Genomic DNA, 22,417 nt, shown 5'->3' on the forward strand with positions numbered 1-22,417 from the left:
CCAGCTGTGTTCTGGCGGCCGCTCCAGATGTTGGGATGGTAGCGATGGCACAAACCGGCTATTTTGGAACTTCTTTTATCATTAGTTCGTTGTTCCAGGCTGGACCAGTCCTAATTTTTGCGCCTGTGTTCCATGTCTGTTCCATGTCTGTTTGTTTGATGTCTCTAATTCCCTAAAGTTGGTAACAATGTATTGCTAGACTTCAGCTGAACTTATTGTTAAATGAGCAGATAAAGTGACTGAAACAGCCTAGTCTGGCTGCGAGATAAAGCTGCTGAGATTTAATTTGAATATGTCATTTATTAAAAGGCTGATTGTAAGTGGAAGACTGCCTGGAAAATGTCACTTGTTCACATAGTATGTATACTATATAGGCGGCTGTATAAATATGCATGATACCTAGTGAAAATATCTTTGCTTTCCGGAACATTGATCCCCCCATATGAAATTAAACGGGAATGCACCGTTCCCTCCCCTCTCCCCTCTTTTGCACACCACTGATTTCGGCTAGGTGCCCTTTCCTGCCCAAGGCAGGCGTTCTTGTTCTTGCTGCCTGTGTAATGAGCGTGTACACGGTTCTGTGTGCGCTTCAAGTGTAAATGTGGACAAGGGTAGCATTAGGGGCACAAACAAAATAATGTGTTGGTGCATCTCTTTGGAAACAAACTGTAGTAACTTCAAGTCCAGAGGAGCGGGATCTTTCTTTGTGAGATATGTGACACATCCTATTTTCGGAGAGGGCTCTGTGCAGCTACCAGAGAGTCATTGCTCATTGTAATCCCACATAGTTTTGAGGACTGCAGAGGTCTGTAGTACAGGGCATTGGCCCCTCAGAGCATCGCCTAATGTGATCTATATGGATTGCAGCTTTTAAGTTTCATAGGTTCTAGAATTACAAATTAGCTAATTTTAATCAAAACATGTGAAATGTTATCCTGGCTGGATATAAAGGCTGACTGTGCTGGATCCTCTGGGTTTGTTTTGTTTACTTTGGCTGCAGGCACACTCAGCGGTTTGGGAGATAGTTGTTCTTCTACAGTATAACAGATGTTTGTCTGAAAGGGTGAGGAAGAAACAAAAACAACATTGTGTGAAGGAGAAAAATTACACAATTTTAAACTAATGCTTTGGTATTAAGCACTGGCATTAACCTTCGTATAGAGAGTTTCTCTTTTTTCGTCATGGCTAACTGCTTAAGGTTGGGAACCTCAAGATTTCAGCTGACTTAAAAACTAAATGTGTGTAGAAAAGACATTATGAACCGTTGTAATTTCTGGTTGAGAGTGAGACAGCTGATGGCAGAACCTTCCGTAGCCCACCTTTCAACATAAACTATGCTATATATGCTATGCATTTAGTAGGACAGTTAGCTGCTATCATCCAAGAAGGGAAAAAGAAGGGGAAGGAAAAAGAAGTAGTTTGAATTTTTGACCAGTTGAGAAAGTTAAAATTCTGTGGCAATCATTTAGCCTTTTTCTTTACTGATGAATGCAGATGTCTAGTTGCTCTTAATAAACCCGGAGATACAATAATGTAACAAATTGGTTGCAGTGTGCAAAATGTTTGCAGTGAAATGACAGAGGGAGCACAATGTGCCCTTGTGTAGGTTTGTATCTGTAATGTTCAAACAGGCTGACTGTTTCCCTTCATTTGAACTGCTTTCATCTGGACCAGTGTAAAATAAGCTCTGGTAAGTAATCACAGCAGAGCAGAAAGAAAGGAATGTATACAGCAATAGACAGCCTAAGCTGTAAAAACTGTAACCTGAGTATCAGCAGCAGATCAGATATCAAGGCTTTAAGGTAGGGGAAATGAAAGAGATGAAGGGGAGGAAAAGACGAGAGAGGGAATGGAAAAGTCAGCTTGGAAAGTAAAGGAGAAGTAGGAGGGCCCCCTCAGGGAAATTTGGCTCAGGGGTTAGGGAATTTTATCATGGTGTACATTGACCTACTCAGGTTTCAGCCCACGTTGGATTGAATTGCCTCCCTTTGCTAGCAGAAAGAGAAAGGACTGGTGTGTATGTGATTTCTTTTTTCCCCCTTTTGGATAATAAAAAGACCATTGGTACAAGTGTCTATTTTAAGTACAGTAAATTCAAGGCACTATGAATGAGCAATAATATTACCTCATCACAGAGACTTCCTTCGAGATTTGCTGTTTGATACAGTCAGATATTTACTCGAGAAGGATCACAACACCTCGCTGCTTGCTTTAGTGTTTTCCAGCAGTAGTGTCACAGCTTGATTTTAACATGACTGGATGGATATTCGGGTTGCTTGCTCTTTCCTTATGCCAGATATTGAGTTACGTTTTTGTTATCGCTAACCTAATGTACACGATGGTTATAACAAATTTTAATTTGATACAATGTTGTGTGCAAAAAGTACATGACTCTGCACAGTTTTCTGATATTATGTTTCAATGAAATATATATTCACGAGGAGCTGTTTTGTTACACTGTGACCTTTACAGCCACTCTTTCCTATTTTCTAGCTGTTTTTTCTTTTGTCCTCCTTCCTCCTTCAGGTGAGACTTTCCAGTTTTTCTTCCAGAGGTGCCATTCACCTCGTGCCTTGGAAGAAAAGCAGATAGTTATCCTGAAATTCCATTTGGTGCCATTTTTCACTTGCTGGTGAAAAACAGAGCACTTCATAGATCCAAACCTATTGTCACCAGGGAACCCACTGTTATTTTTTAAGACCAAAATATTTGTAAAAGTTTAATTGATGAGAGCACTTGTCTAGGCACCATGGTGGATCCCCCATCCATCTGCCCTCAGCTTATTTCCGTTTGCCATCCTACTGCCAGGAAGCAGTGCTACTCAGGAGGAATAGCTAGGTGCTCTGCAATGCTGTGAAGTGAGGTTACATACAGTAATGAATTGCACTGGAAGCTCTCCTGCACGGATGAGGCAATCTGTGCATCCGTGTGTCTCTAGCAGTTGAAAGGTAAGGAATTAATTTGAGTTGTAATTTCATAAGATTGCACCATGTGGCCAAGGAGTTTGGTGTCCATAAATATTCTCAATAACTAATTTGTATCTAAAATTGGGCATTGTTCCTGGTGCCTAAAGCTTAGGGCAGCCCTATCATTTAATAGTAAACTCATCAGAATATTTTTCAGTTTAGTGTTTAAATAGTCCCTGTTTGGCATTTGAAAGTACTGATGTCAGAAGGAGGAAAGTGATGAAGCAGGCGTAGCAGCCCTGCGCCTGGAGCGAGCCTGTTTGCTCAGAGTGCTCGGAAGATTCCAAGGAAACTCCTCCCTTCTCTCCTGAAAAGCAAAAAATATCTTTGGGAAAGTGGAAAAGCAGACAGACTTTATCAATTGTATTCTTTCAGGAGACCAAGGTTTTTCTGTGGAGTAGGCATGGAAGTTTTGTGGGATGGCTGCAAAGGGCTTTCCTGTCTGCACAGGGAGCCTCACCTGGCAGGGCACTGCAGAAATAATGCTTCCCCAAACAAAGCAGGTTACACAGAACTAAACATACATGAGAGGACAAAGGAAAGTAAAGCATCATGGAATTTTGCTTTCTGATAGAGTAAAGGTCTAATCATAAAATTCAGTATGGTGACAACATAAACAAGCAAAGAATGTGGGGGCTGGGAAAAAAGATCCAAGTTTGTATAGTACCTCAAGAAACATTTTTGTTTCCTTGATGCAGTGAAAGTGAAAAGTGAATTTGTGGGGCTCTGCACTGAGTGGGTTATGCAGGCAAGGAAATGGAATGGAGCCACTATGCTTCCTCCCAGATCTGAAATAAACATTCAGCAGTAAAACCTAGAAGAAAATGAGTCTGACAGACTCATTCTCCCCTGTGTTTCCTGCCTCCGTGTTTGCCAGGCCTCATTCGGTAAAGCCAGGTCTTGCCCCCTGTGAATAAGGTTCATAGAGAAAGAAAGTCAGGAGATCTAGGATAGAAAGAGGTGCATGACATAGCTTGAGAATGTATTAATTAGCAAAGATTTGGGGAAATCATGCATTGTAATGTAAAAAATAAAACTGTAGGTGTACTGTTATGACGAAATGAATCCTAAAGTGGGAATAAATGTGATTATATTTTTACTGCCTAGCATATAAGTCAGAAAGGAGGAAAACCGCAGTCTAGCGAGTCAACACACTCTTCTTCATCTTTCAGGGGAACAGGGAGCAAATTCCAATAGAAACACCAATGAGTATAACAGTTATCCTGGCCCTTCCAGGAGGGAAGATATTTTTGTGTAGTACAAGAATGGAGAAATCATGCAGTTAAAACATGCAAATTACGCATTGACCCACGGTGGTGATAAGTGGTTTGGGACCTAGCAGTGGGCAAAAGTTGAACTGCCATCTATTGGGAAGGAAGGGCTTTGGCTGTGGTGTGTGACTGGGGCCACCGGTGTGCTTTTGGGCCATTTTCTTTGGCAGGCGTGAACTGGTTGTGCCGCAGCCATGGTGAATGCTCGGGCAGTCAGCAGCTGTAATGGTGCTCTGTCAGCTAGAGAAGAGCAGGAGGTTTGGTTCCTGTGGGATGTTAACCAACTGCCTGGGTGTGCTGGCAGCTGCAGGGGGGACTGGTGTTTCCACTGTGGTCTCGAAAGCTTGTCTCCTTGGTGCATAGCATGGCAGAATGAGCATGGAAGGACATGGGACAGGATTTCTGTGGTTTTCTTCTCAGCTCTGATGCTGACCCACACTGTGGGTGACACCATGGCTCAGTCTCTGTTTTCGCACAGGGGACTGAGCATTGCCTCCACACCTGGCTGAAGCTGGGCTCTGTGCTGTACATTTGCAGTGAAATCTGTGGGTCCCTGCAGGGAGGCTCTGTTTCAGCTGAGGGGATGTAGGAGTCCCAGCTTAGCAGTGTGATTGCTGAGATTTTATTGATTATGAGCAAAGTTTTCTCTCTGTGCTTGTCTTTCACATCATCCCAACCCTTTGGCACAGCTGTGGGATTGGGGTGGCAACCTCATCCTGCAGACAGTGCACATCCTTTTGGGGAATGAGTCTGAAAGTAAGCATGGGCTACCTTAACGCCTCTGCTGTCCTGTTCCTACCAAAGCTTCGAAATGCAGGTCCTTGCACATCCTCCATCTGGTCATCCCTGCCTTTACCTCTCCTCCCTGGTCTTTGGCAGGTCTATGATCTTGCAATTCCTCTGGCTCCTGTCTAGCCTGCTTGATCACTGCTGTTCCTGCTTTTCTGCTCCAGTGTTGAGTCCATGTTCCTGCTTTTCTCAAGCCTCAGGGTTACAATCGTCACCCTTCCTTTCACTAAGCCTTTGAAACTTACATATCTTTCAGTGATGTTCTGCTCTGCATGTACAGTTGTGTATTAATATGCTTTCTTCCTTTCCTTAGCTTCACCAAGAACTGGTCTTTGTCTCTCTAATTTTTTTCTTTTTCTTCTTTCTCCCTTCCCTTGCATTCACACAGAGAAAAATTATCTCATTTGTGTTTTGACTATTGCCACTACTCTGGTCTTTACAAATCCCATCTTGTTACCATGTCTTGAATCCACATGTATTGTGTCTATCATTGAAATAGAAGAAGGGAAAATGCATGAAAACAATGAATTAATAGTGGTCAGCTTCAGGGCAGTGGCTTCAGCATGATCTCAACTGTCAGGGTGTTAGACATCTCTGCAAATGGGTGTTGTAGTCAGGAGTCTGAGGGAAGGTGATGTTGTTCTTTGGATACACATCTATGCAAGAGAGTCAGTGTGGAAAAAAACATTTCTCAGGTTTGACACAGCTTGCTGAGGATGGGCTCATGCTTTCCATTTGCTGTGAGTAAAGTGTGGTGTAATAGAGCTCTGGCTGTTAGTCACTGAGAGAAGGGTATTGAGGGTGACTTGCAGCATTGTAGTAGGTAAGATAAATTATGGAGGAGAATGGCTTGTTTGGGTTTTTTTGTTTGGTTTTTTTTGTGTTTTGTTTTTTTTTTTTTAATTCTAGCGACTCTTTTGGGAAATCAGTGTTAAAAGGTGCTTACTTTTGTTATTCCTGGCATGCAACCTCATTATATTCTCATTGAAGTTAGTAGAAATGACCCCACTGATTTACTATTTTATAAGAGAGTCAGATCTCTATGATGAGTGATTTTGAAATCCAATGTATTTTTTGTCAGTTTGAGTGCTTATTTTGGTGCATCACTTATCATGGGTGGTTTAAATGAGACGTGAAAGGTACTTAAATTTGGTGCCATTACAAACCCAACCATCATTTTGACTGCATTTTGAAGGGACACATAAATGTATGAATTTTCATGAAAAAACAAACATATGTATAACCTTGCTTATGTGTTCCTTGACAAGTAATTAGAAATTATTCGTTGTCTGAGTTGATCAGCAGCGCAAATAAAACACAAAGCATCCACAGGAGGCAAATTTAGAGCTACTCAATTAATTTGGTTGCATGGGGTTTAAATTGGTAAGACTTTGTCAGTCGGTCTCTACCTTGCTAGATTAGTCTCTAGGGCTGTGTTTCCATAGTTGAAGTTTAGCAAAGCAAGGGAGGCTGGCAGACCTTGCATTTGGGCCTCCATGGGCCCTTTCAGGTCATTTTGGGTGAGCTGGATTGGTGAGATTTGGCTCCCCAGGTCCAGATCATTTTGTTATTGGGTTCCCATGGGTTACAAAAGGGGTTAGTGCATTGGGACTCTTCAATGCTAGGAGAAGAGTTTTCTGAAAAGATAAGAAAAAATAAACCAAACAACAAAATAAAATAAAATAAAAATTTCTTTTTTTCTTTCTTTTTCATTTTGCTAGTGTTTAAAAGACAACACTGCGTCATTCAAATGATTTAGGTAATAGTTAGCCACATTTACACTGCATTGTACTCATTGAAAACTGTAGTAGTGGCATAATTCAGATATCATACTTATAATGCTAAGTCCAGAAGTGGAGGTGGCATGATGGAATATTTTCCAGCAATTTGAAGCTGCACAGGACAGCCACAGAAATGTGACTTCCATCAGACAGTAAGGTGAAAACACAAAAAGGAAAAACCAAAAGGAAATGGATGCTTTAGTGTTCTGCTCTGGGGTTTTCTTTTCCTGAAATGTGTTTGTAGCATAATTGCACACATGATACTCTTGGAAGAGTACAAATTGCTTGTGTTTATTGCTTATAGCTGCTTTACAGTGCTCCTTGAGTGACAGGAACACCTATGTAATCTAGTGTGATGAATGAGCCAGGAGCAGTGCAGCACTCTGAGGTTCTGGGGCACAGCGCCTGCTGTAGCTTTGAATTCGAAAGCAATTATCATCTGATTAATTTTATTTATTTGTTTAAATGACTGGAGAATTGCTGTGTTCTATCATTAGACTTTCTTCCACTCAAAAATTAAGCTAGAGCAGTTACTAGACAAAATCTGGCAACCTGCAAATTTGACATTTACCATTTGTTTTGAATTGGTGTTGTATTCTCCTTATTCCTTTGCCAGAGTCCCAGGGGACAGTGCTTATCAGAAGGATTATTTTAGAAGTCAAGATCTTGGAGGAATACGAAGTTTGGAATTTGTTTTAGAAGAGTGTTAATAAAAAAAATTCGCAAAAACCAAATAGGCTCTGTGTGTGGTTTTTTTGGTTTCAACTTAGAGTTGTCATACTATTTTAAACTGATCTTTGCCATTGCAATAATTCATTAACTGGTTTCCTTTGGTAGTTTCCTAAACCCATAAGCTGTAGAGCTCTGTGGCACTATTTGGTTTCAGAAAGCTTTGTTGCCTGGCTGCAGATTTCTTAACTTATTCCACTAAATCTCCTGGCCCGGTAATGAGCATTTTCTACAGAAATATTTTTTGCTTCATGACCTAGAGGACATATTTTTAATAGAAATTGAGGGTTATGACAGTCATGTTCCATACTTTGCATTTCCATACAAACATAAAATGTAACCACTCAGCCGCTTGGAAATTGGTTTGAAAATAAATACTGCAAAATTGAGAAAGGTTTCCTTAAACAAATATAAGAAATATTTGTATGAAAAATGATGGTAGAATATACTTTCACAGTGAAGAATCTTTAAGTACTTTGACTATGCAAGGGCTTATAACTGAGAAAAAACGTCTGCTGTGATTTTATTTGATTTGGTTCATGGGCACCTCAAGGAACTGTAATTGTGTCAGTGACCTGCTCCAGCTGAAAAGACTGTAACGCAGTAAGATTGATTAACTGCTGGTTGAAAAAAAAATCCTGGTTTTCTGTTATTCTCTTGCTTCAGTCTTAAATATTTTATGGCAACACAGACAAGTTTGTGTGAGGAATGTATGTTAAAATATTTCTGACGTTGAATGTCAGAGTAAAAGTCATAAATAACTCTCCTTTTCATTTTCTTTAAATTACAGGCATATGAGTCTCTGTCATAATTACATGTGCCAGTCGGAGATTTAAATGCATTTCACTTTATGCACTTGAGTTATGAAATGAACATTAGTCTTTGAGGAGGTGGGCCAAACCTGACACTTCCTCATGTAGCACAGATATGGTTCGATTTATGCAGTCCTCCCTTCCTTCCAAATGGTTATTGATTACATAAATAAGTAGGTAATTTTTCTCTTTCAGAACTTTGCTGAAAACACTATGAATGAGCTCCTTGGCTGGTATGGTTATGATAAGGTAGAACTGAAAGATGGAGAAGATATTGAATTCAGGAACTACTCAGCAGATGGGGAAAGCCGCCAGCACATTTCTGTTCTCAAAGGTAACGAGACTTCATGTTTCTGTGTTCATGTAAAGAAGGATTAATCGCTCAACCTGTCTGATTGGTGCTGATTGCAAAGCATGTTCTGCTGCTTGTATCTTGGTTGCTTTACATAAAAATATCTGGTTTTTAAAATAAAAATTCCTTGTGGTACAGAGAACCTGATAGGGTATGGGCGAAGTCACTTAACGAAATTGCTGTTGGTGTATTGATATATTGTTATATACTGATATATATCTTCACATATAATGCCTTTCATGTGTCAGTTGAAAGCCATGTGCCTGTGGTATCAATAAACTACTCACAGCTGGAGAAAGGAGGGAGTACTTTCTTAGCCAGGTGGCTTTAAGGAACCCTTTTGTTTTCCATGCTAAGTCTGGTTGGCCTACAACTTTTTAAAATATTGAAAGATTTTAAACTGGAATATTCACGCATGTAGGAACAAGTGTGAATATTCACAAAAGGCTTCTCATCCATATTTGTACTTTATTGTCTTCTGCACTGTAGTAGATGTTTTCCATGGATGGAATCTGTTTGAAACATTGCCAAATATTTTTGATTCAAAATGTAAAGGATGAGAGCCTGTTGGTTTGTTCAGTCATTCAGTTTTTGCCTTCTGACTCCTCAGTCTCAGGGAGTGGATAGGGGCTTCTCATCAGAGTAAGGAGAAGAGTAGAAAATTCCTGCATCTTGACTTATCCAATGGGAGTTCCTCAAAGGTGAGGTAAAGAGAGGAAATTCCAGCAGCTTTTATGCACTTTGAGTGCTACTTTTCACTGTGTTCGTGGGCAGCAGTGTTTGGGTTTTCTTTCTGGTAGCCAGCAGCAGCAGCACTGTATTCAGTGAGTGTTGCAATGAGTACTGACACCAGAGAGACCAGTGCTGAGGGACAGATGGCTAGAAAAAGGGAAAAAATTAGAGGTAAGGTGAAACAACCTAATTGTGTTAAAATTGAACGTTTGCAGCTTGTTAGTTCTATAACAACATTGGTGATCAATATTTATTTTTCAATGAAAACATAATGTCATTAAGCTGCCTTTGAAGAAACTTGTGCTTGTGTTGTAATGCACTTAATTTATTTCTGTTTTAATAAATACCTCTTTTACTGAAAGATTACTGGCTCCAGTCTATGCTTGATGAAATTTGTGACATACTTTTTTTATAGGCACATGATACAAATCATATGTTTTATGTACCATAGATGTCAAATGCCTGTGGCAGGTAGAAATTTTTGCTGTATGAAGTTTTTGGGAGGGGAAAAAGCACATTTCTTGTTCTGAAAGATGGGAGAAGAGGGAGTCCCATGGGTGAGATATATTAGAGAAATTCATACAAATAAGAATCCTGAGGTGATTTGGGATTAAAGAATTAGAATAATAACTGTCATCATTTTATGCACACTTTGATGTGATTTCAATACTTTGTTCCTTTCTTTAAATTCTGTTACTACTCATTCATTGTTACTACTCACTATTTATAGAGAACAGGAATTCTTTTATTCTTCAGTTCATGCTCCTTGTACTAGTGAAGCCACAGCACATTGAGTGTGATCACCATACAAACAGTAGAAATGAAGTACAAGAATAGGATGACTAAATCAGGCATATTAAGGCTATGCATGACAAAATAATCCCACCTTTTACCTTCTGCAAAAAGAAAGCGTGAGTTTTGATTTTGAAAAAAAAATGGAGCACTTCTGAAGATTACTGGAAAGTATAAATTTCTTTAAAAGGGAAAAAACCTGGTTATTTTTGTGCACTGTTCTTGTATTAGGGTAAGTAATTTAATGAAGAGATTGGTGAAAGTATGTAGGGCCATTTAAGAAATTTATGTGTCATACTGTACAATATGTTCTTTGTATTTTGCAGAAAATTCTTTGCCAAAACCAAAATTACCTGAGGACAGTGTTATTTCACCGTACAATATAAACCCAAGCTACCCAGGGCTTGCTACAGGAAATGGACTATCAGACTCACCAGCAGGGTCGAAGGATCATGGGAATGTACCTATTATTGTCCCATTAATTCCACCACCTTTCATAAAGCCACCAGCAGGTAAATCCTAATGAATATGTAAAAATGGTTACTGTTATTGACAGTGTCCTGAGATCACTGGATCACAGTATCTTAGCAAGAGGGCTGATTTCAAAATTATTAAAATCCAGTCACAGGGAATTTTAAAAATGAGCAGGAGAGTGGCTTTAATCACTTTAGTATTCTTGAAAAACTCCTGAAATGCAATGACAACAAACTTAGATTGCTTGTGACACTCCTCATGCTGGATTATGCTTTCAGCACTTCAGCAGCATTTGCTTTTAGAAAAAAAAAAAAAGATTTTGTTCTGGTGAATAAGGCCTTTAACTAAATTAATGGAGAATTATTAAATTGAAAATAGGCTGCATGAAGGAAACAGTGAAAGAGACAAAGCCATCAAATCAGTATCATGTCTTTATATCAGATTAACAAGCTCATACTGGGAAACTGTCTCTTGATTCCCATTGAAATCCCTGACCGCTGTCTCTCAAGGGTTTAATATGATCTTGACTCTACCCAGGAGACTGCACTGAGATGTTTTACATTTTCATTAGATTTTTATCAGGAGTGGTTTTCTAACATGCCATTCCTCAGAGTTTGCATGAAAAATGATTTATTCCCCTCTGCATGCTGCTTACTGTAATCTGTGGAAGGAGCTCTTACGGCTACACCAGGGTGATTAATTGTTGTGTTATTGTTTACTGCTCCACACGGTGTGAAAATTGGTGAATCCAGATAGGAGCGGGCTGAGTCCTGCTTCCATGGACGTCCCTGGGTGGTGTTGTGGTTGTTCTTGAGTGACCAAGGCACTGAGGAATACAGGGTGACATGAAACTCCTGTCCAAGAACATCAGCTCTCCCCACACAGGGCTAAAGAGATCCTAGCAGGTGCTAGGATGCTTCTACAGGGGCAGAACTGCTTGTTAGGATCAGGTCCCTGGTGTTGGATGGTCACCTCTGCCCTTCGTAATTTTGTCTAAAGGTAGCTGTAAAATACTGATTGATTCAAGAAAGTGTTTGACTGTTGTTGATCATTAACAGACTAGAGTTGCCCCTCTGAAATTATTGTTATGCCATTGAGTTTTATCTCTAAAGAAGTATATAATATGCTATGAATAATTTTCAAATGTTACTCAATACACGCTCCTTGCCAAAGACTTTCAATCTATTTTATATGATATTTGCTAATTACCAGAGCTATTTGGGCCCATTCCTGCAGCCTTTACACAGCTAAAGATCTCAGGCCATATGGGCTGGATCCTCAGCTGTTGTTGATTTGGCCCTAAAGCTTTAATCAAGGGCTTGTGCCATCCCAAGCTATTTTCCCCTCCAATCTGAATCACAAATGAATCCAGAATGCTGAATTTGTGGTATGTGAACACAAGGCTATAGCATGCATTGTGCAAATTGCCACAGTTGCTGGATTTTTATGACACCAAATAAGCAGGAGGAGATTGAACTATGAAGTAGAAAAACAAATTACTGCAACAGTAGTTAAGTGGACACAAGGGAATCTTGGCCAAGTCAACTGCCTTCTGTTCTTTGCCTGTCCACCTACAACATATGATCCTGTGTTCAAATGTACCTCTAAGGGTAATGTGTAGAGAGAGTTTTTCATAAGTGTTTTCCTCCTTTAGGTTTCTAATTAATTCATTAACAATGAATATTTGTTGTTGTACCTGTGCAGGAGATATGAATGCATAATCTCTGCCTCCTCTGACTTTATCCTATGATCGGTAATGAGCACTAGATTACCATGACTTCAGAGCAGATGAATGTATTTATCTCACCTTTGTTTTAGAGACCAAAGCTTGGGAGGGTTGGAGGAGGAGAAGGATCAGCACCTTTGTGGGATTTTCAAGAAGCATGGGTAGTAATGGTTTTGTTTTATCTCAGGGCGTAGGTGCCCTAGCCATGATCACCCCGAAGAGCCTGGCAAGAAAGAACTGGTAGGAAAGGGAGTACAAAGGCGCCAGGAGAGCCAGTGTGCGAGGCAGTGGTCTTGGCACTGCACTTTGACACCATTTTGTGGGCACTACATCAAAGCAGAAAACTTCAGAGTGATACAAAGCCAGACAAGAGTAACTCTGGGGATGTTTTCTTGGAGTCCCTTGCTAGCATAGGGGATGACTTTGGAAACAGCACAAAGTTCTTTGACTTGAACAGGCAAATTAATTGACTCAAATCATTAATTAATAAGGTGAAGGTTGACATTTTCAGCATGTGGGACAGCCTATGACTGACCTGCCACAAACACCAAAGCATTTATCCACATTTGAAGTGGATAAATGAAGTAAGGGGACAGGAGAGAGGCAGAAAGAGGCCAAGAGAAAATTTCAAGGTTAAAATATTGGGCAGAAAAAGGAATCTTTGCAGAATGTTTTGTGTGGACACACAGAGGGCAAAGTTACGCTACAGGCCAGAGAGAACACCAGGTAGTGATGGGCTGTAGTGGCTGGGGGGCTAAGAATTAGGATGTGTCCAGAGTTCGTGAATGGATGAGAAAATCTTTTAGATGTTATACAGGAGAAAAATCTACAAGACTTCAATATAGCTCAAAAGGGAGTGCCCACTGGTGAAAATGATACCTAAATCATGAACCTGAAGGACAGGAAAGATGGTGCAGTCCATCCTTATTGAGCAAATAATATGGAGTGAGCACTCAGGGAGAAATTATTAAGACTTTAATTCTTGCTGTATTGATCTTGAACAGAAGGGTCAGCATAAGTAAAGAGGTGTCAGAGAGACAGGCTGAGGTATTCATTTAGACAGCAGTGTAATGGTCTGAAGAGGATAAGCAGGTCCATTGAATTATTAGTTGAATAATTTTGCTGATCAGATTCAATACATGTAAGTGGAAGGAGAGCAGAGCATGGGGGATACTCACAAACCTGAAGAGAAACAAGAAGGATACTCTGCAATGTGCACTGACACAGCAATTGCAGAGGTAGAAAAGACACAGTCAGGAAACCAAGGAAAACAGGAATTCTAAGAAGGCAAATATGATTCTTTATCAGAAATAGCTATCAGTTTGAAAAAGAGGAGGAAGGAGTGCCGATCCTAAACTGTCTAGGAAGCTGTCATTGAAGATTTCAGCAGACTAGGTTTTCCATGAGTGTGCTGGAAAGCTTTGAACAAGTGGTCTGTTTGCATTCATATTTAGTATGAGCAGGCTTAAAACCTTGAAGAGTTAACAAAATTACCTATTTTCCCCTCATAACTCTTTTGCAGTGAAGTGTTTTTTGTTTTATTGTTGGTTTTGGTTTTTTTTTTATTTTTATCTAATTTTTTGGGGTTTTTTGTTTGTTTGGTTGTTTATTTTTAAATTTGAAAACCAAATAATTTTAAGCAGTCTGACTAAAATTTTGTCTTCAAGCTGTTCAGATTTCTGTTTTAGTCAAACGAAATGTTAGGTTCCAATTTGCTTATATGATTCTGGAAAACATTAGGATGCTACTAACCAATTCAATAAAGGCACTCTCTCCTTGCTCTGCCTCATAATTAAAAACCATAAAAACCTGAGTTAAATGTATGGGCCCTATGTGGTGTACTGAGTGTCTACAGACTCAGGTTATGGTGTCTCAGTGGAAGATGCTAAATCCAGTCATTGGAAGCCTTCACCAGGAGAATGCAAGTTACTCAGATGTGGAGGCTATCTGCAAGAGCATTCCCCTGATCTGCAGCACCAGGCAGACCACACTGGAACAGTGCCCAAATCAAATTTAACCCGATCAGAATTTAACCCTCCAGACTTTATAAGTCAGCATCAGCCATCCAAACTGCACCTGGAAGCATAAAAGTAGTCAATGCAGCCTCCAGAGAGCTGCTGTAAGAGTCTCCTCGTGGCTGGTAAGGGTCCATCTTGCCCAGCATGCTGATAACTACGTTTAGACCTGGCAGCAGATTCTCAGTGATCTTCAGGGTTAGCCTTGACTACAGCCTATTGCAAGAAAGCCTAAGATTAGTTCTGCTTGGTGTTAGAAGGTTCTTATTTTCTGCACAGCAATGTAAAGAAGGCTGGTGGGTTTTTTATTTGTTTGCTTGCTTGGTTGTTTTTCCAATTTAGAAGTTCCATAGAAATATCGAGGTACAAAAATGCAATAGCCTGGAATGACCCATAACTAAAAATTTCACCATGGTTGTGCAGGGTGTATATGGCCTTGGTATGTAGTGTGCAAACCTTCTGTAGTTCTGCAGCCTTTAATGATAGAGTAAATTTGAGAGGGCACTTAGGGTGACTCTGCCCTTTTGCTCCGGCAAGTTTGGGCAACTCTTGTTACCTGGGATGAAGGAAGGCTGAAATCAAGAGTAGTCAAAAGAATGCAAAAAATTCTTTCAATGCGGGTGAGAACAAGCTGCCTCCTTCCCCTGGCACCTGCTGGAGGGTATGGTGTCTCAGTTTTCTCTTTTTTTGCGGAGTGCTCTTTATTTTATCCTGTGACCCCTATGGCAAAGGCTTGGTAGGGGGGTACCACTGCTGGTTGGTCAGTCCTTTGAGTATGAGGGTTGACAAAATCCATCCATTTCCTGCCTCCTTCTGTGTACAGGTGATGCACAGAGTGCGCTGGCTGCTCTGAGCATCCCAAACGAGAACCGGCTTCCAGCAATGCTGTGCTGAGAGGGGAGGTCACTGCCAAGGGACACAGTAGAAGGGGAGGCAGAAAGCATGATGTCATGCAGTTGACTGAGCTTTCCACAGAGGAAAAAAGTACAAGGGAAAAGTAATGCTCCCTCCCAAAGTTTTCAGAAGATACCGAGTACATTTGGAGAAGGAAAGGGGACGTAAATCCTACAACCCACAGATGAGTGTCTCAACATAATGTTAGGTTCCAAATGATCATGACTGGAGTTGTACCAGAAGTTATCAGAAACTGGTGAAGGAGGCTTGGGCTGGAGGAATGGTATCTGATGAGGCAAAATGAAAGGAGAAGCACTACCAGTGCTGACCTAGGCTGGCAAAGAAATATCAGATTCAAATACTAAAGTAAGTGTTTAGTTATTTTATAGGAAGAAATTAGTGGTCTTCTGTGTTATGGGTTTAGCATTGCTTTAGAATTAAAGTTTATAGGAGATTTTGTAAATACAAGTGCAGATGAGTAACTTTGTGCAACATATGGGAATAAGCAGAGTTCCTGCCCCACAAACATTCTGGAACAGCCTGCTGTAACCTCCTTCAATATTTAAATTGCTTTGGAGGAATCTGGAAGCATAAATGATGTTTTAAATGGTATTTAGCAGGCCACTAACAATGAATTCCAAGATCAGCTGTCAAAATTCACTGAGGAATTAGATCTATGACTACAGTAGCAAGAAGTTTGATTCCAGGCAGAACCAAGTGGCAGTTTTCCTTAAGTAAAGACCACACTATCAGATCTAGTTAAGTTTGTATATCTAGGAGACTTTCATTTTACTGTGCTCTGGATCCCTCTTCAGTATGTCACAAATATCTTCTGGCTGCTGATCAGCTACAATTAGTTGTACAATCAGTTACAATTTCCCTATCTGTAGGTTTTGCCCTCTGATAAAGAGCACTACAACAAACCCTATAGTCACTGCTCTTCAACTTATTTCTCTTGTTTTCAGTTTGAAACGTCATCAAATTTACACTGATCATAGGGTTATAACTGCCTGGGTTTTTAAATGCCAGTGGTTGCCAGGATGCCTGCTCCATCTAGCCCACTGTTGATGTCTTTTGCTCTCTGTGGAGGGCCAAGTGTTTCCTTTGTGCTAAAAAGAAAAGCATAAAGTCCATGTATGCACCTTAATAGCATATATTCAAAGTACACAGGGAGTTCCCCCTCTATTAGCTGAAATAGGTGCTTTTTTTGTTTGCATGTTTAAAACCTGCCCAAATGCCAGCTTTTGTGCTGTGCATTCAGTCCCTACTGAACTATGCATAAGAATGCACCTCAGCTCATGCATAGAAAACGTAGGCAGGCCGTGGTTCCCCAAAATGATTTTTTCAAAAGAGGCTGGGACATTTTGCTTTATTGGCAGAGTAGTGAACTTGAAGAGACTGGTCCTTAAAAGGAAATGCATTGTGGAGGCTCTGATATTTCCATAGTGATGGCTGCAGCAAGCTTTCTATTGTCAGCCCTATATTTTAATCTTCCTCTGGTAATTACTTTTTTAAGTTACTTTTTTGAGTTTTAAGTTTGTCACATGCCCCATATGTTTAGAGGATCAGTGCTTAAGGTGGTATCACTCGGGGATCTGCAGCAATGTCTCAGGAGTTTTGCTTCTTCACCTTTTTTAGTCTGAGATTAATTTGGTAAAGCATTTTGGGTGTAAGAAAATTGACTAATGGTGCTTCTGCCTTGCTTGGGATCAACAATCTCAGGAATTACTTGGGGGATGAAAAATCTGAATACATGCTACTTGGTTTTCTTCAATGGTGATCTGGGATTTCAGGAGCAGCAGGCGGGTAACTCGGAATTATCCAGTTCTGAAATCCTGGCAGGTCCCAGTGGAAACAGTGAGCCCTTACTGTTATTGCTGCAGATGCTCAAGTCAATTTAAGATCTAAAGTCTTTAAAAAGGAAATGTTGCAGCTTTTCATTAGAAAGTAATAGTGAAAGCAGCTAAAATATTTAAAGATATATATACACCAGTGCAGTTCTCAGCTCAAAGTAAAAGGGCTAATATAGCTCCTTACCCAAGAAACCTGGGATCCAAACTGCCTGTGTGAGGGGGTGGGGTGAAGCAAGGAGAAAAAGGGGAAAGTAGATGTAAGTAGTAGTGGAGAGACATGGCTTCTGATAGTGTGATGGAAGGAAACTCATGCCAGAGATGAGTTGGTTGGTTGGGAGACATGGAGGAGAGATGGGATGCCAAAATATTTCTTGTGTCAGATCATGGATAAAACCACAGCCAAGGCACAGGTCTCGCAAAGGCCTCACGCAGTACAGGTGCTGTACTTGAGATCTCAATCCCAAACACTCCATCCTCCTGGTCTTCCTTCTGTGTAGGATTACTGTGGTTGGGCACCTTTGGGAGAGATGTTATCTTCTTGCTGGAAGAATTGAGTATCTCCTGTTGAATTTCTTGCAAGAAAATATGGAAAGTAAGTTTTTGAAGTACCTGCCCTTGAATCATCATAATATGCAGGATTAGAGCTGTAGCTGCATTTAGTTTAACCTAACTTTTTGAAGCTGGAGTTAAAATTGAAAATACAGAATCACTAGGTTGGAAGAGACCTTCAAGATCATAGAGTCCAACCCAGTCCTAGCAGCTCAAGTAGGCCCATCAGTATTAGTGGAGCGCTGCAACCTAAAGCTTAGTAAACTGATCAGGATTTTAACCCTCCATAATTGTAGGGATTTTAGGAACATTGCACTAAACTCCATAGATCATGCTGGTTTGCTTAGACAAAGATAGGGCTGTTCATGATGGATTTACTCCATTGTACTCATTGCCTTCCTTCGCTTCCCCCCACCTCTTTAAATTATGGCTCCATATAAGATCGATTAGTGTAAACTGCTGCTCATTGGGTTTAAGAGGAACAATTTTCTGCAGCTCCTTCACATGGGTTTGAAAGGAAAAAAATACCAAACATTCTGCTTAATTAAGACCTAAAGAGGCAGTGCAAACTTTTGATGATTAATTGAAGCATGCTTTAGACTGATGCATATTTAGTTATTATAATGTGATAATTTTATCTTGTTATACAAACTACTCCCTTTGGGAACATGATTTAGCACTGCAAACACTCTGTGTTTGTTGCATTGTTCATTATGAAAACTACGCAGGATAAAAACCACAAGGAGATGTAACTGAACAGTATCTGTGTGGTGGGTGCAGGGAGTACTTCCACCTGTAATGACACAACCCAGAGGCAGAAAAACACAATATTGTAACTCCCACAATATCTCTCCCTGTGAAGAGCTGAAAACTCAGAAAAATAGAGGCTGGAAATTTAGATGCAGTGTGCAGAAAGAATTTATCTTTCTGTTACCTGGTCTAATTACAGAGGGGAGCAACATATATGTTCTGCTGAATGTCCTCCCGTTACTATTCAGTTGTGTCAGTCCCATCTCTTCTGTTTCTCACCTGTAAGAGTGCCCATGCTACCTGTCATAAGTATGACAGATCTGAGAACATGCTGAACACTTTGCAAAAGCAGGTCATTAAGGTCCAGGCCCAGATGGAAGGGGGAAAAAAAGCAGTTATTAAGAAGTATTTTCTTTCACTTCAAAATAATCTGTGCCAGGACTTGCAAATGATATTTTTGTACTTTACAAACGTGTGTCAGCATAGCTATATGAGTCCTAAAAGTGATAGTGAATGATCTTCATCAGAAGAGCTGCTCCAGTGAGAGCTCACATGATGGATGTAGGCACGGTGTCAGGATGAGCTCATGTTACTTTAAGCAGATATGCTAAGATAGACTACCAGCAAAAGTCTGACTATGAGCAAAGGAGACCATTGCTGATGTAATAAACTGGTACAATTATAGTGGAGAAGCTTTCTTAGTGCAGTTCTCATCAGAAAAAGATTAGAATAGAGATTGAAGACAGATAGCCAGTCTTAAACTACTGGATTTGAAATTTCCTGTTTTGCTGTGATATCTTAGCAGCAAGTTCTTCTAGCTGAGCGCTCTAGGAACAGGGATTTGATACATTTTCCTGAAAGCAGGGCAGGAATCTGGTAAAGTGATTTTCAAAGAATTTGGCCTTGAAAACCAAAGGTCTGTGAAAAAGTGAGAGGAATTTTATCTTGAATGGAATGCAAGATTCGAATTTCTGGTTTCAGATTATTAACTTGTGTTTAGCAGATGACAGCACTCAAATCCCAAGACTTTTTTCTAATTTCACACAGTCTTAATGTTTTGAGGCTACATTATTGCTTCTCACTGCTGGTAGAAATACATGAAGTAATACTTTCAGCCAATGTTGCAGTCCTGATTTTTGATCACTAAGCTTAACACACTGTAACAAAACATGCCTATTAGTTCTTTTCACAAGGTCTGCTCAGATCTCTACCACAGCCGGTATGAAGAAGGAAAGCATGCAGTCAGGTCTGGACCTTGGTCATTGTCCCCAGCTGTCATCCACACCCACAGGGCACAGCTCTGTACTCTCCCTGGCACCAAGCATGGCTTCCTTTCTCTGCTGTTCTTAGCATCACTTGTAGCTGAAAGAAAGGAGTTGATTTTAGACCAAGTTTTTCCTCCCGTTGGGCTGGACCTGGTTGATGGTCCATAGAAATGTGATACTGGATGTTTTCTATTTCACTTGATAAGCTGCATTCCAAAAAGAATGAGTTGCATCAAAAATTGACTTGGGCAAATGTACATGTGAGGGAGCAAAGATGGCTTGAAAAGTGATTTATTAGTGTCCTGTCCCAGGAAGTGTGTACTCTGAACCCCCTTCTGAAGTACTGCTATTTCCTGGCTGCTTCACATGGCCAAACTCAGTTAATCCTTTTGTAGCAGTGTTCCTGAGTCTATTAAATTGAAGAGGCATCTAGTTCTATTATTACTGTTACCATTAAATGAAAAAGATTGCATTACTTAATGACTAGGGTGAGAAAGGAGTAGAACAGAGAAATAGTTGAGTTCTTTTTATATAGCTAGACTATTTCCTTCCCTTTCCCCCTTCCTTCTTTCAACATGATGACCATTTTGACTAGTATTTATGATGCCTCCTGGATATCACATATCACTTCCTGGAAGTGCATACAGTGGCTGGAAGTAGTAGTTTGCAGGCCATTCTCTGCTATTTTTTTTGACTGTCAGATCTGTGGATCACAAGTGAAGCCATGCTGCTTCAAAGGATTCTCTGTGAGGCAGTGGTGAAGTTCTGCTGGACAGGGCATGGCAAGACAGCAACTTGACACAGAAGGTCCCTCTCCCTCTCCTCTCCTCCCCTTGCCAGGATGTATCTTAGGGGGTCCTTGGTAGAAGAGGTGGGCTGAGCCTGACTGTCCTGCAGAAGAGTGCAGAGAAGTAAATAACATGGCTTTTCCATGTAAACAGCTGCTGCTGTGAGCCTGTGTAATTAGAAATGAGCAATTGTGTGGGTCTTTCTTTCTCATCATCTATGGGAGACAGTTCTTGTGAATCAGTGAACAAGAATTGAATGATAGCTGAGGTGTTCCCCTATCAAATCACTCATGAAAGCCCCTGAGAATCCCAGTGGTGCATCTCTGTGTTTCCCCTTAAAAACTGCCCTGGACAAGCTAACCCGTTTCAAAAAGAGATACTTCAGCGCCTACTTTGTCAGTGAACTCTCTTTCAGCTCTATAATATTCTTTTTTCATTTATGAGAGTTCCTCTCACCAGAAATGAAGGCTATTAGAAAGGTATCACTGGTAGATCTTTTCTTTTCCAGAGATAAAATGCTTCTTATCAGTAGGGGAATATATGTTACTGTTATCTGAAACAAGTGTCTGCTGTCTGGTTCCTTTGATTCAGAGGATCTCCTGTTGTCCTGGTACATTCAAAGAGGCATGTTCAGTCTGTAAGGAATTGGTTTATTATGGTGCAAAAGTAGCTGAATCAGGGTGCCTTTGTAAAAGATAAGTACTTCAAATGGCTCAGGCTAAGAATGGGGGGGGGAAGAGCTCTTGGTCTGTGCTGGAGTAGTTGGCATCTTGGACAAGACCAGTCTGCAGAGAAAGCGGCGATGATCCCATGCACAGCCACTACAACAGCACCCTGTGTGCCTTGCTAATGTTACAGCCAGCTCAGGGCAGACTTCTTGCCCTAGAGATGGCTAGTGATAATTTTGGCCAAATTGTTTTGATTTCCCTTCGTGTTCAGTATATGAAGGCACTTATAATGCTGACAAATCCCACTCTAAAGGGTAATTGATACAATACATTAGACACAAATCTGTGCTATAACTTGGCTTTAAATATAAGTTTAAAGGTAGACAGTCTGATTAAAACTAAAAGGTCATTATTTTACATTGTAGAATTTTATTTGTTGCTGTAAATCATAACACAATTTGTGGAAGGGAAAAAGTTATTAAACTGGCAATATTTATTCCAGTAAGGTGAGTAAAATACAGCACGTAGTTCTGAGTTATGATAGTCAGGGAAAGGAGCCAAATCACTCTGCTAAAAATTAGTTTGCCAATAATTTTACAGAACGATGACAGCGTAGCTTCAAAAACAAATCCTTTATAGGGAAATAGGATGGCTGTATGACAGAATCTCTAAGCTATGAATTCTCCACAGCTCATGGACCAGGAACTGCTTTAACAATTAGTCTCCAGGGATATTTTTTCCCAGAAGTTAGACAATGGCTGCTGTCTGTAACTGAAAGGTCATTCAGTATCATAAACTGGACATAAGAAGTGAAGAATTCTGCATTTTAAGACAGAAAGATTCCTGCTAAGTTAATGACTTAATCTGTTTAGTAGGATTAACTGTTCACTGCTGTTTTCTGTGAAGCTGAGGTGGGAATGATGACCACATAAGGATATTGCTGCAAGTTAGTAAATAAGCTGTGGGGTATTTTTACATGGCAGAAGGCATACATGCCACATTTGTAACACATGTTAGAGAAGAGCTCAAAAGAGGCTTGGGAACTCTGCCTGAATTAAAATTTGACCAATGAGTATAATGACTGAAAAGTAACCTGGCAGATTTTGCCACAGTGTTGCAACTTCTGCCTTGCTCAAGTCTATGTTTCTGTGACTGCTGAAATCACACAGAAGCTCCCCATGTATGCTAGCCATTTCAAAATAATACAGAAA

At 40.3% G+C, this 22,417-nt stretch overlaps 1 protein-coding gene across 1 annotated transcript in view; it reads left to right on the top strand.

Moving 5' to 3' along the window:
• SOBP (sine oculis binding protein homolog) overlaps positions 1-22,417 on the top strand; it is a 114,264-nt gene that overhangs the window by 998 nt on the left and 90,849 nt on the right. Inside the window, exons 2-3 of the mRNA XM_023923902.2 lie at positions 8,544-8,682; positions 10,551-10,736. Coding sequence (XP_023779670.1) covers positions 8,544-8,682; positions 10,551-10,736 — 325 coding nt within the window. The remainder of the gene's footprint in view (positions 1-8,543; positions 8,683-10,550; positions 10,737-22,417) is intronic.

Source organism: Cyanistes caeruleus, chromosome 2 (genome assembly GCF_971803275.1).
Source record: "Cyanistes caeruleus chromosome 2, bCyaCae1.hap1.1, whole genome shotgun sequence".
Classification (NCBI taxonomy): Eukaryota; Metazoa; Chordata; class Aves; order Passeriformes; family Paridae; genus Cyanistes; species Cyanistes caeruleus.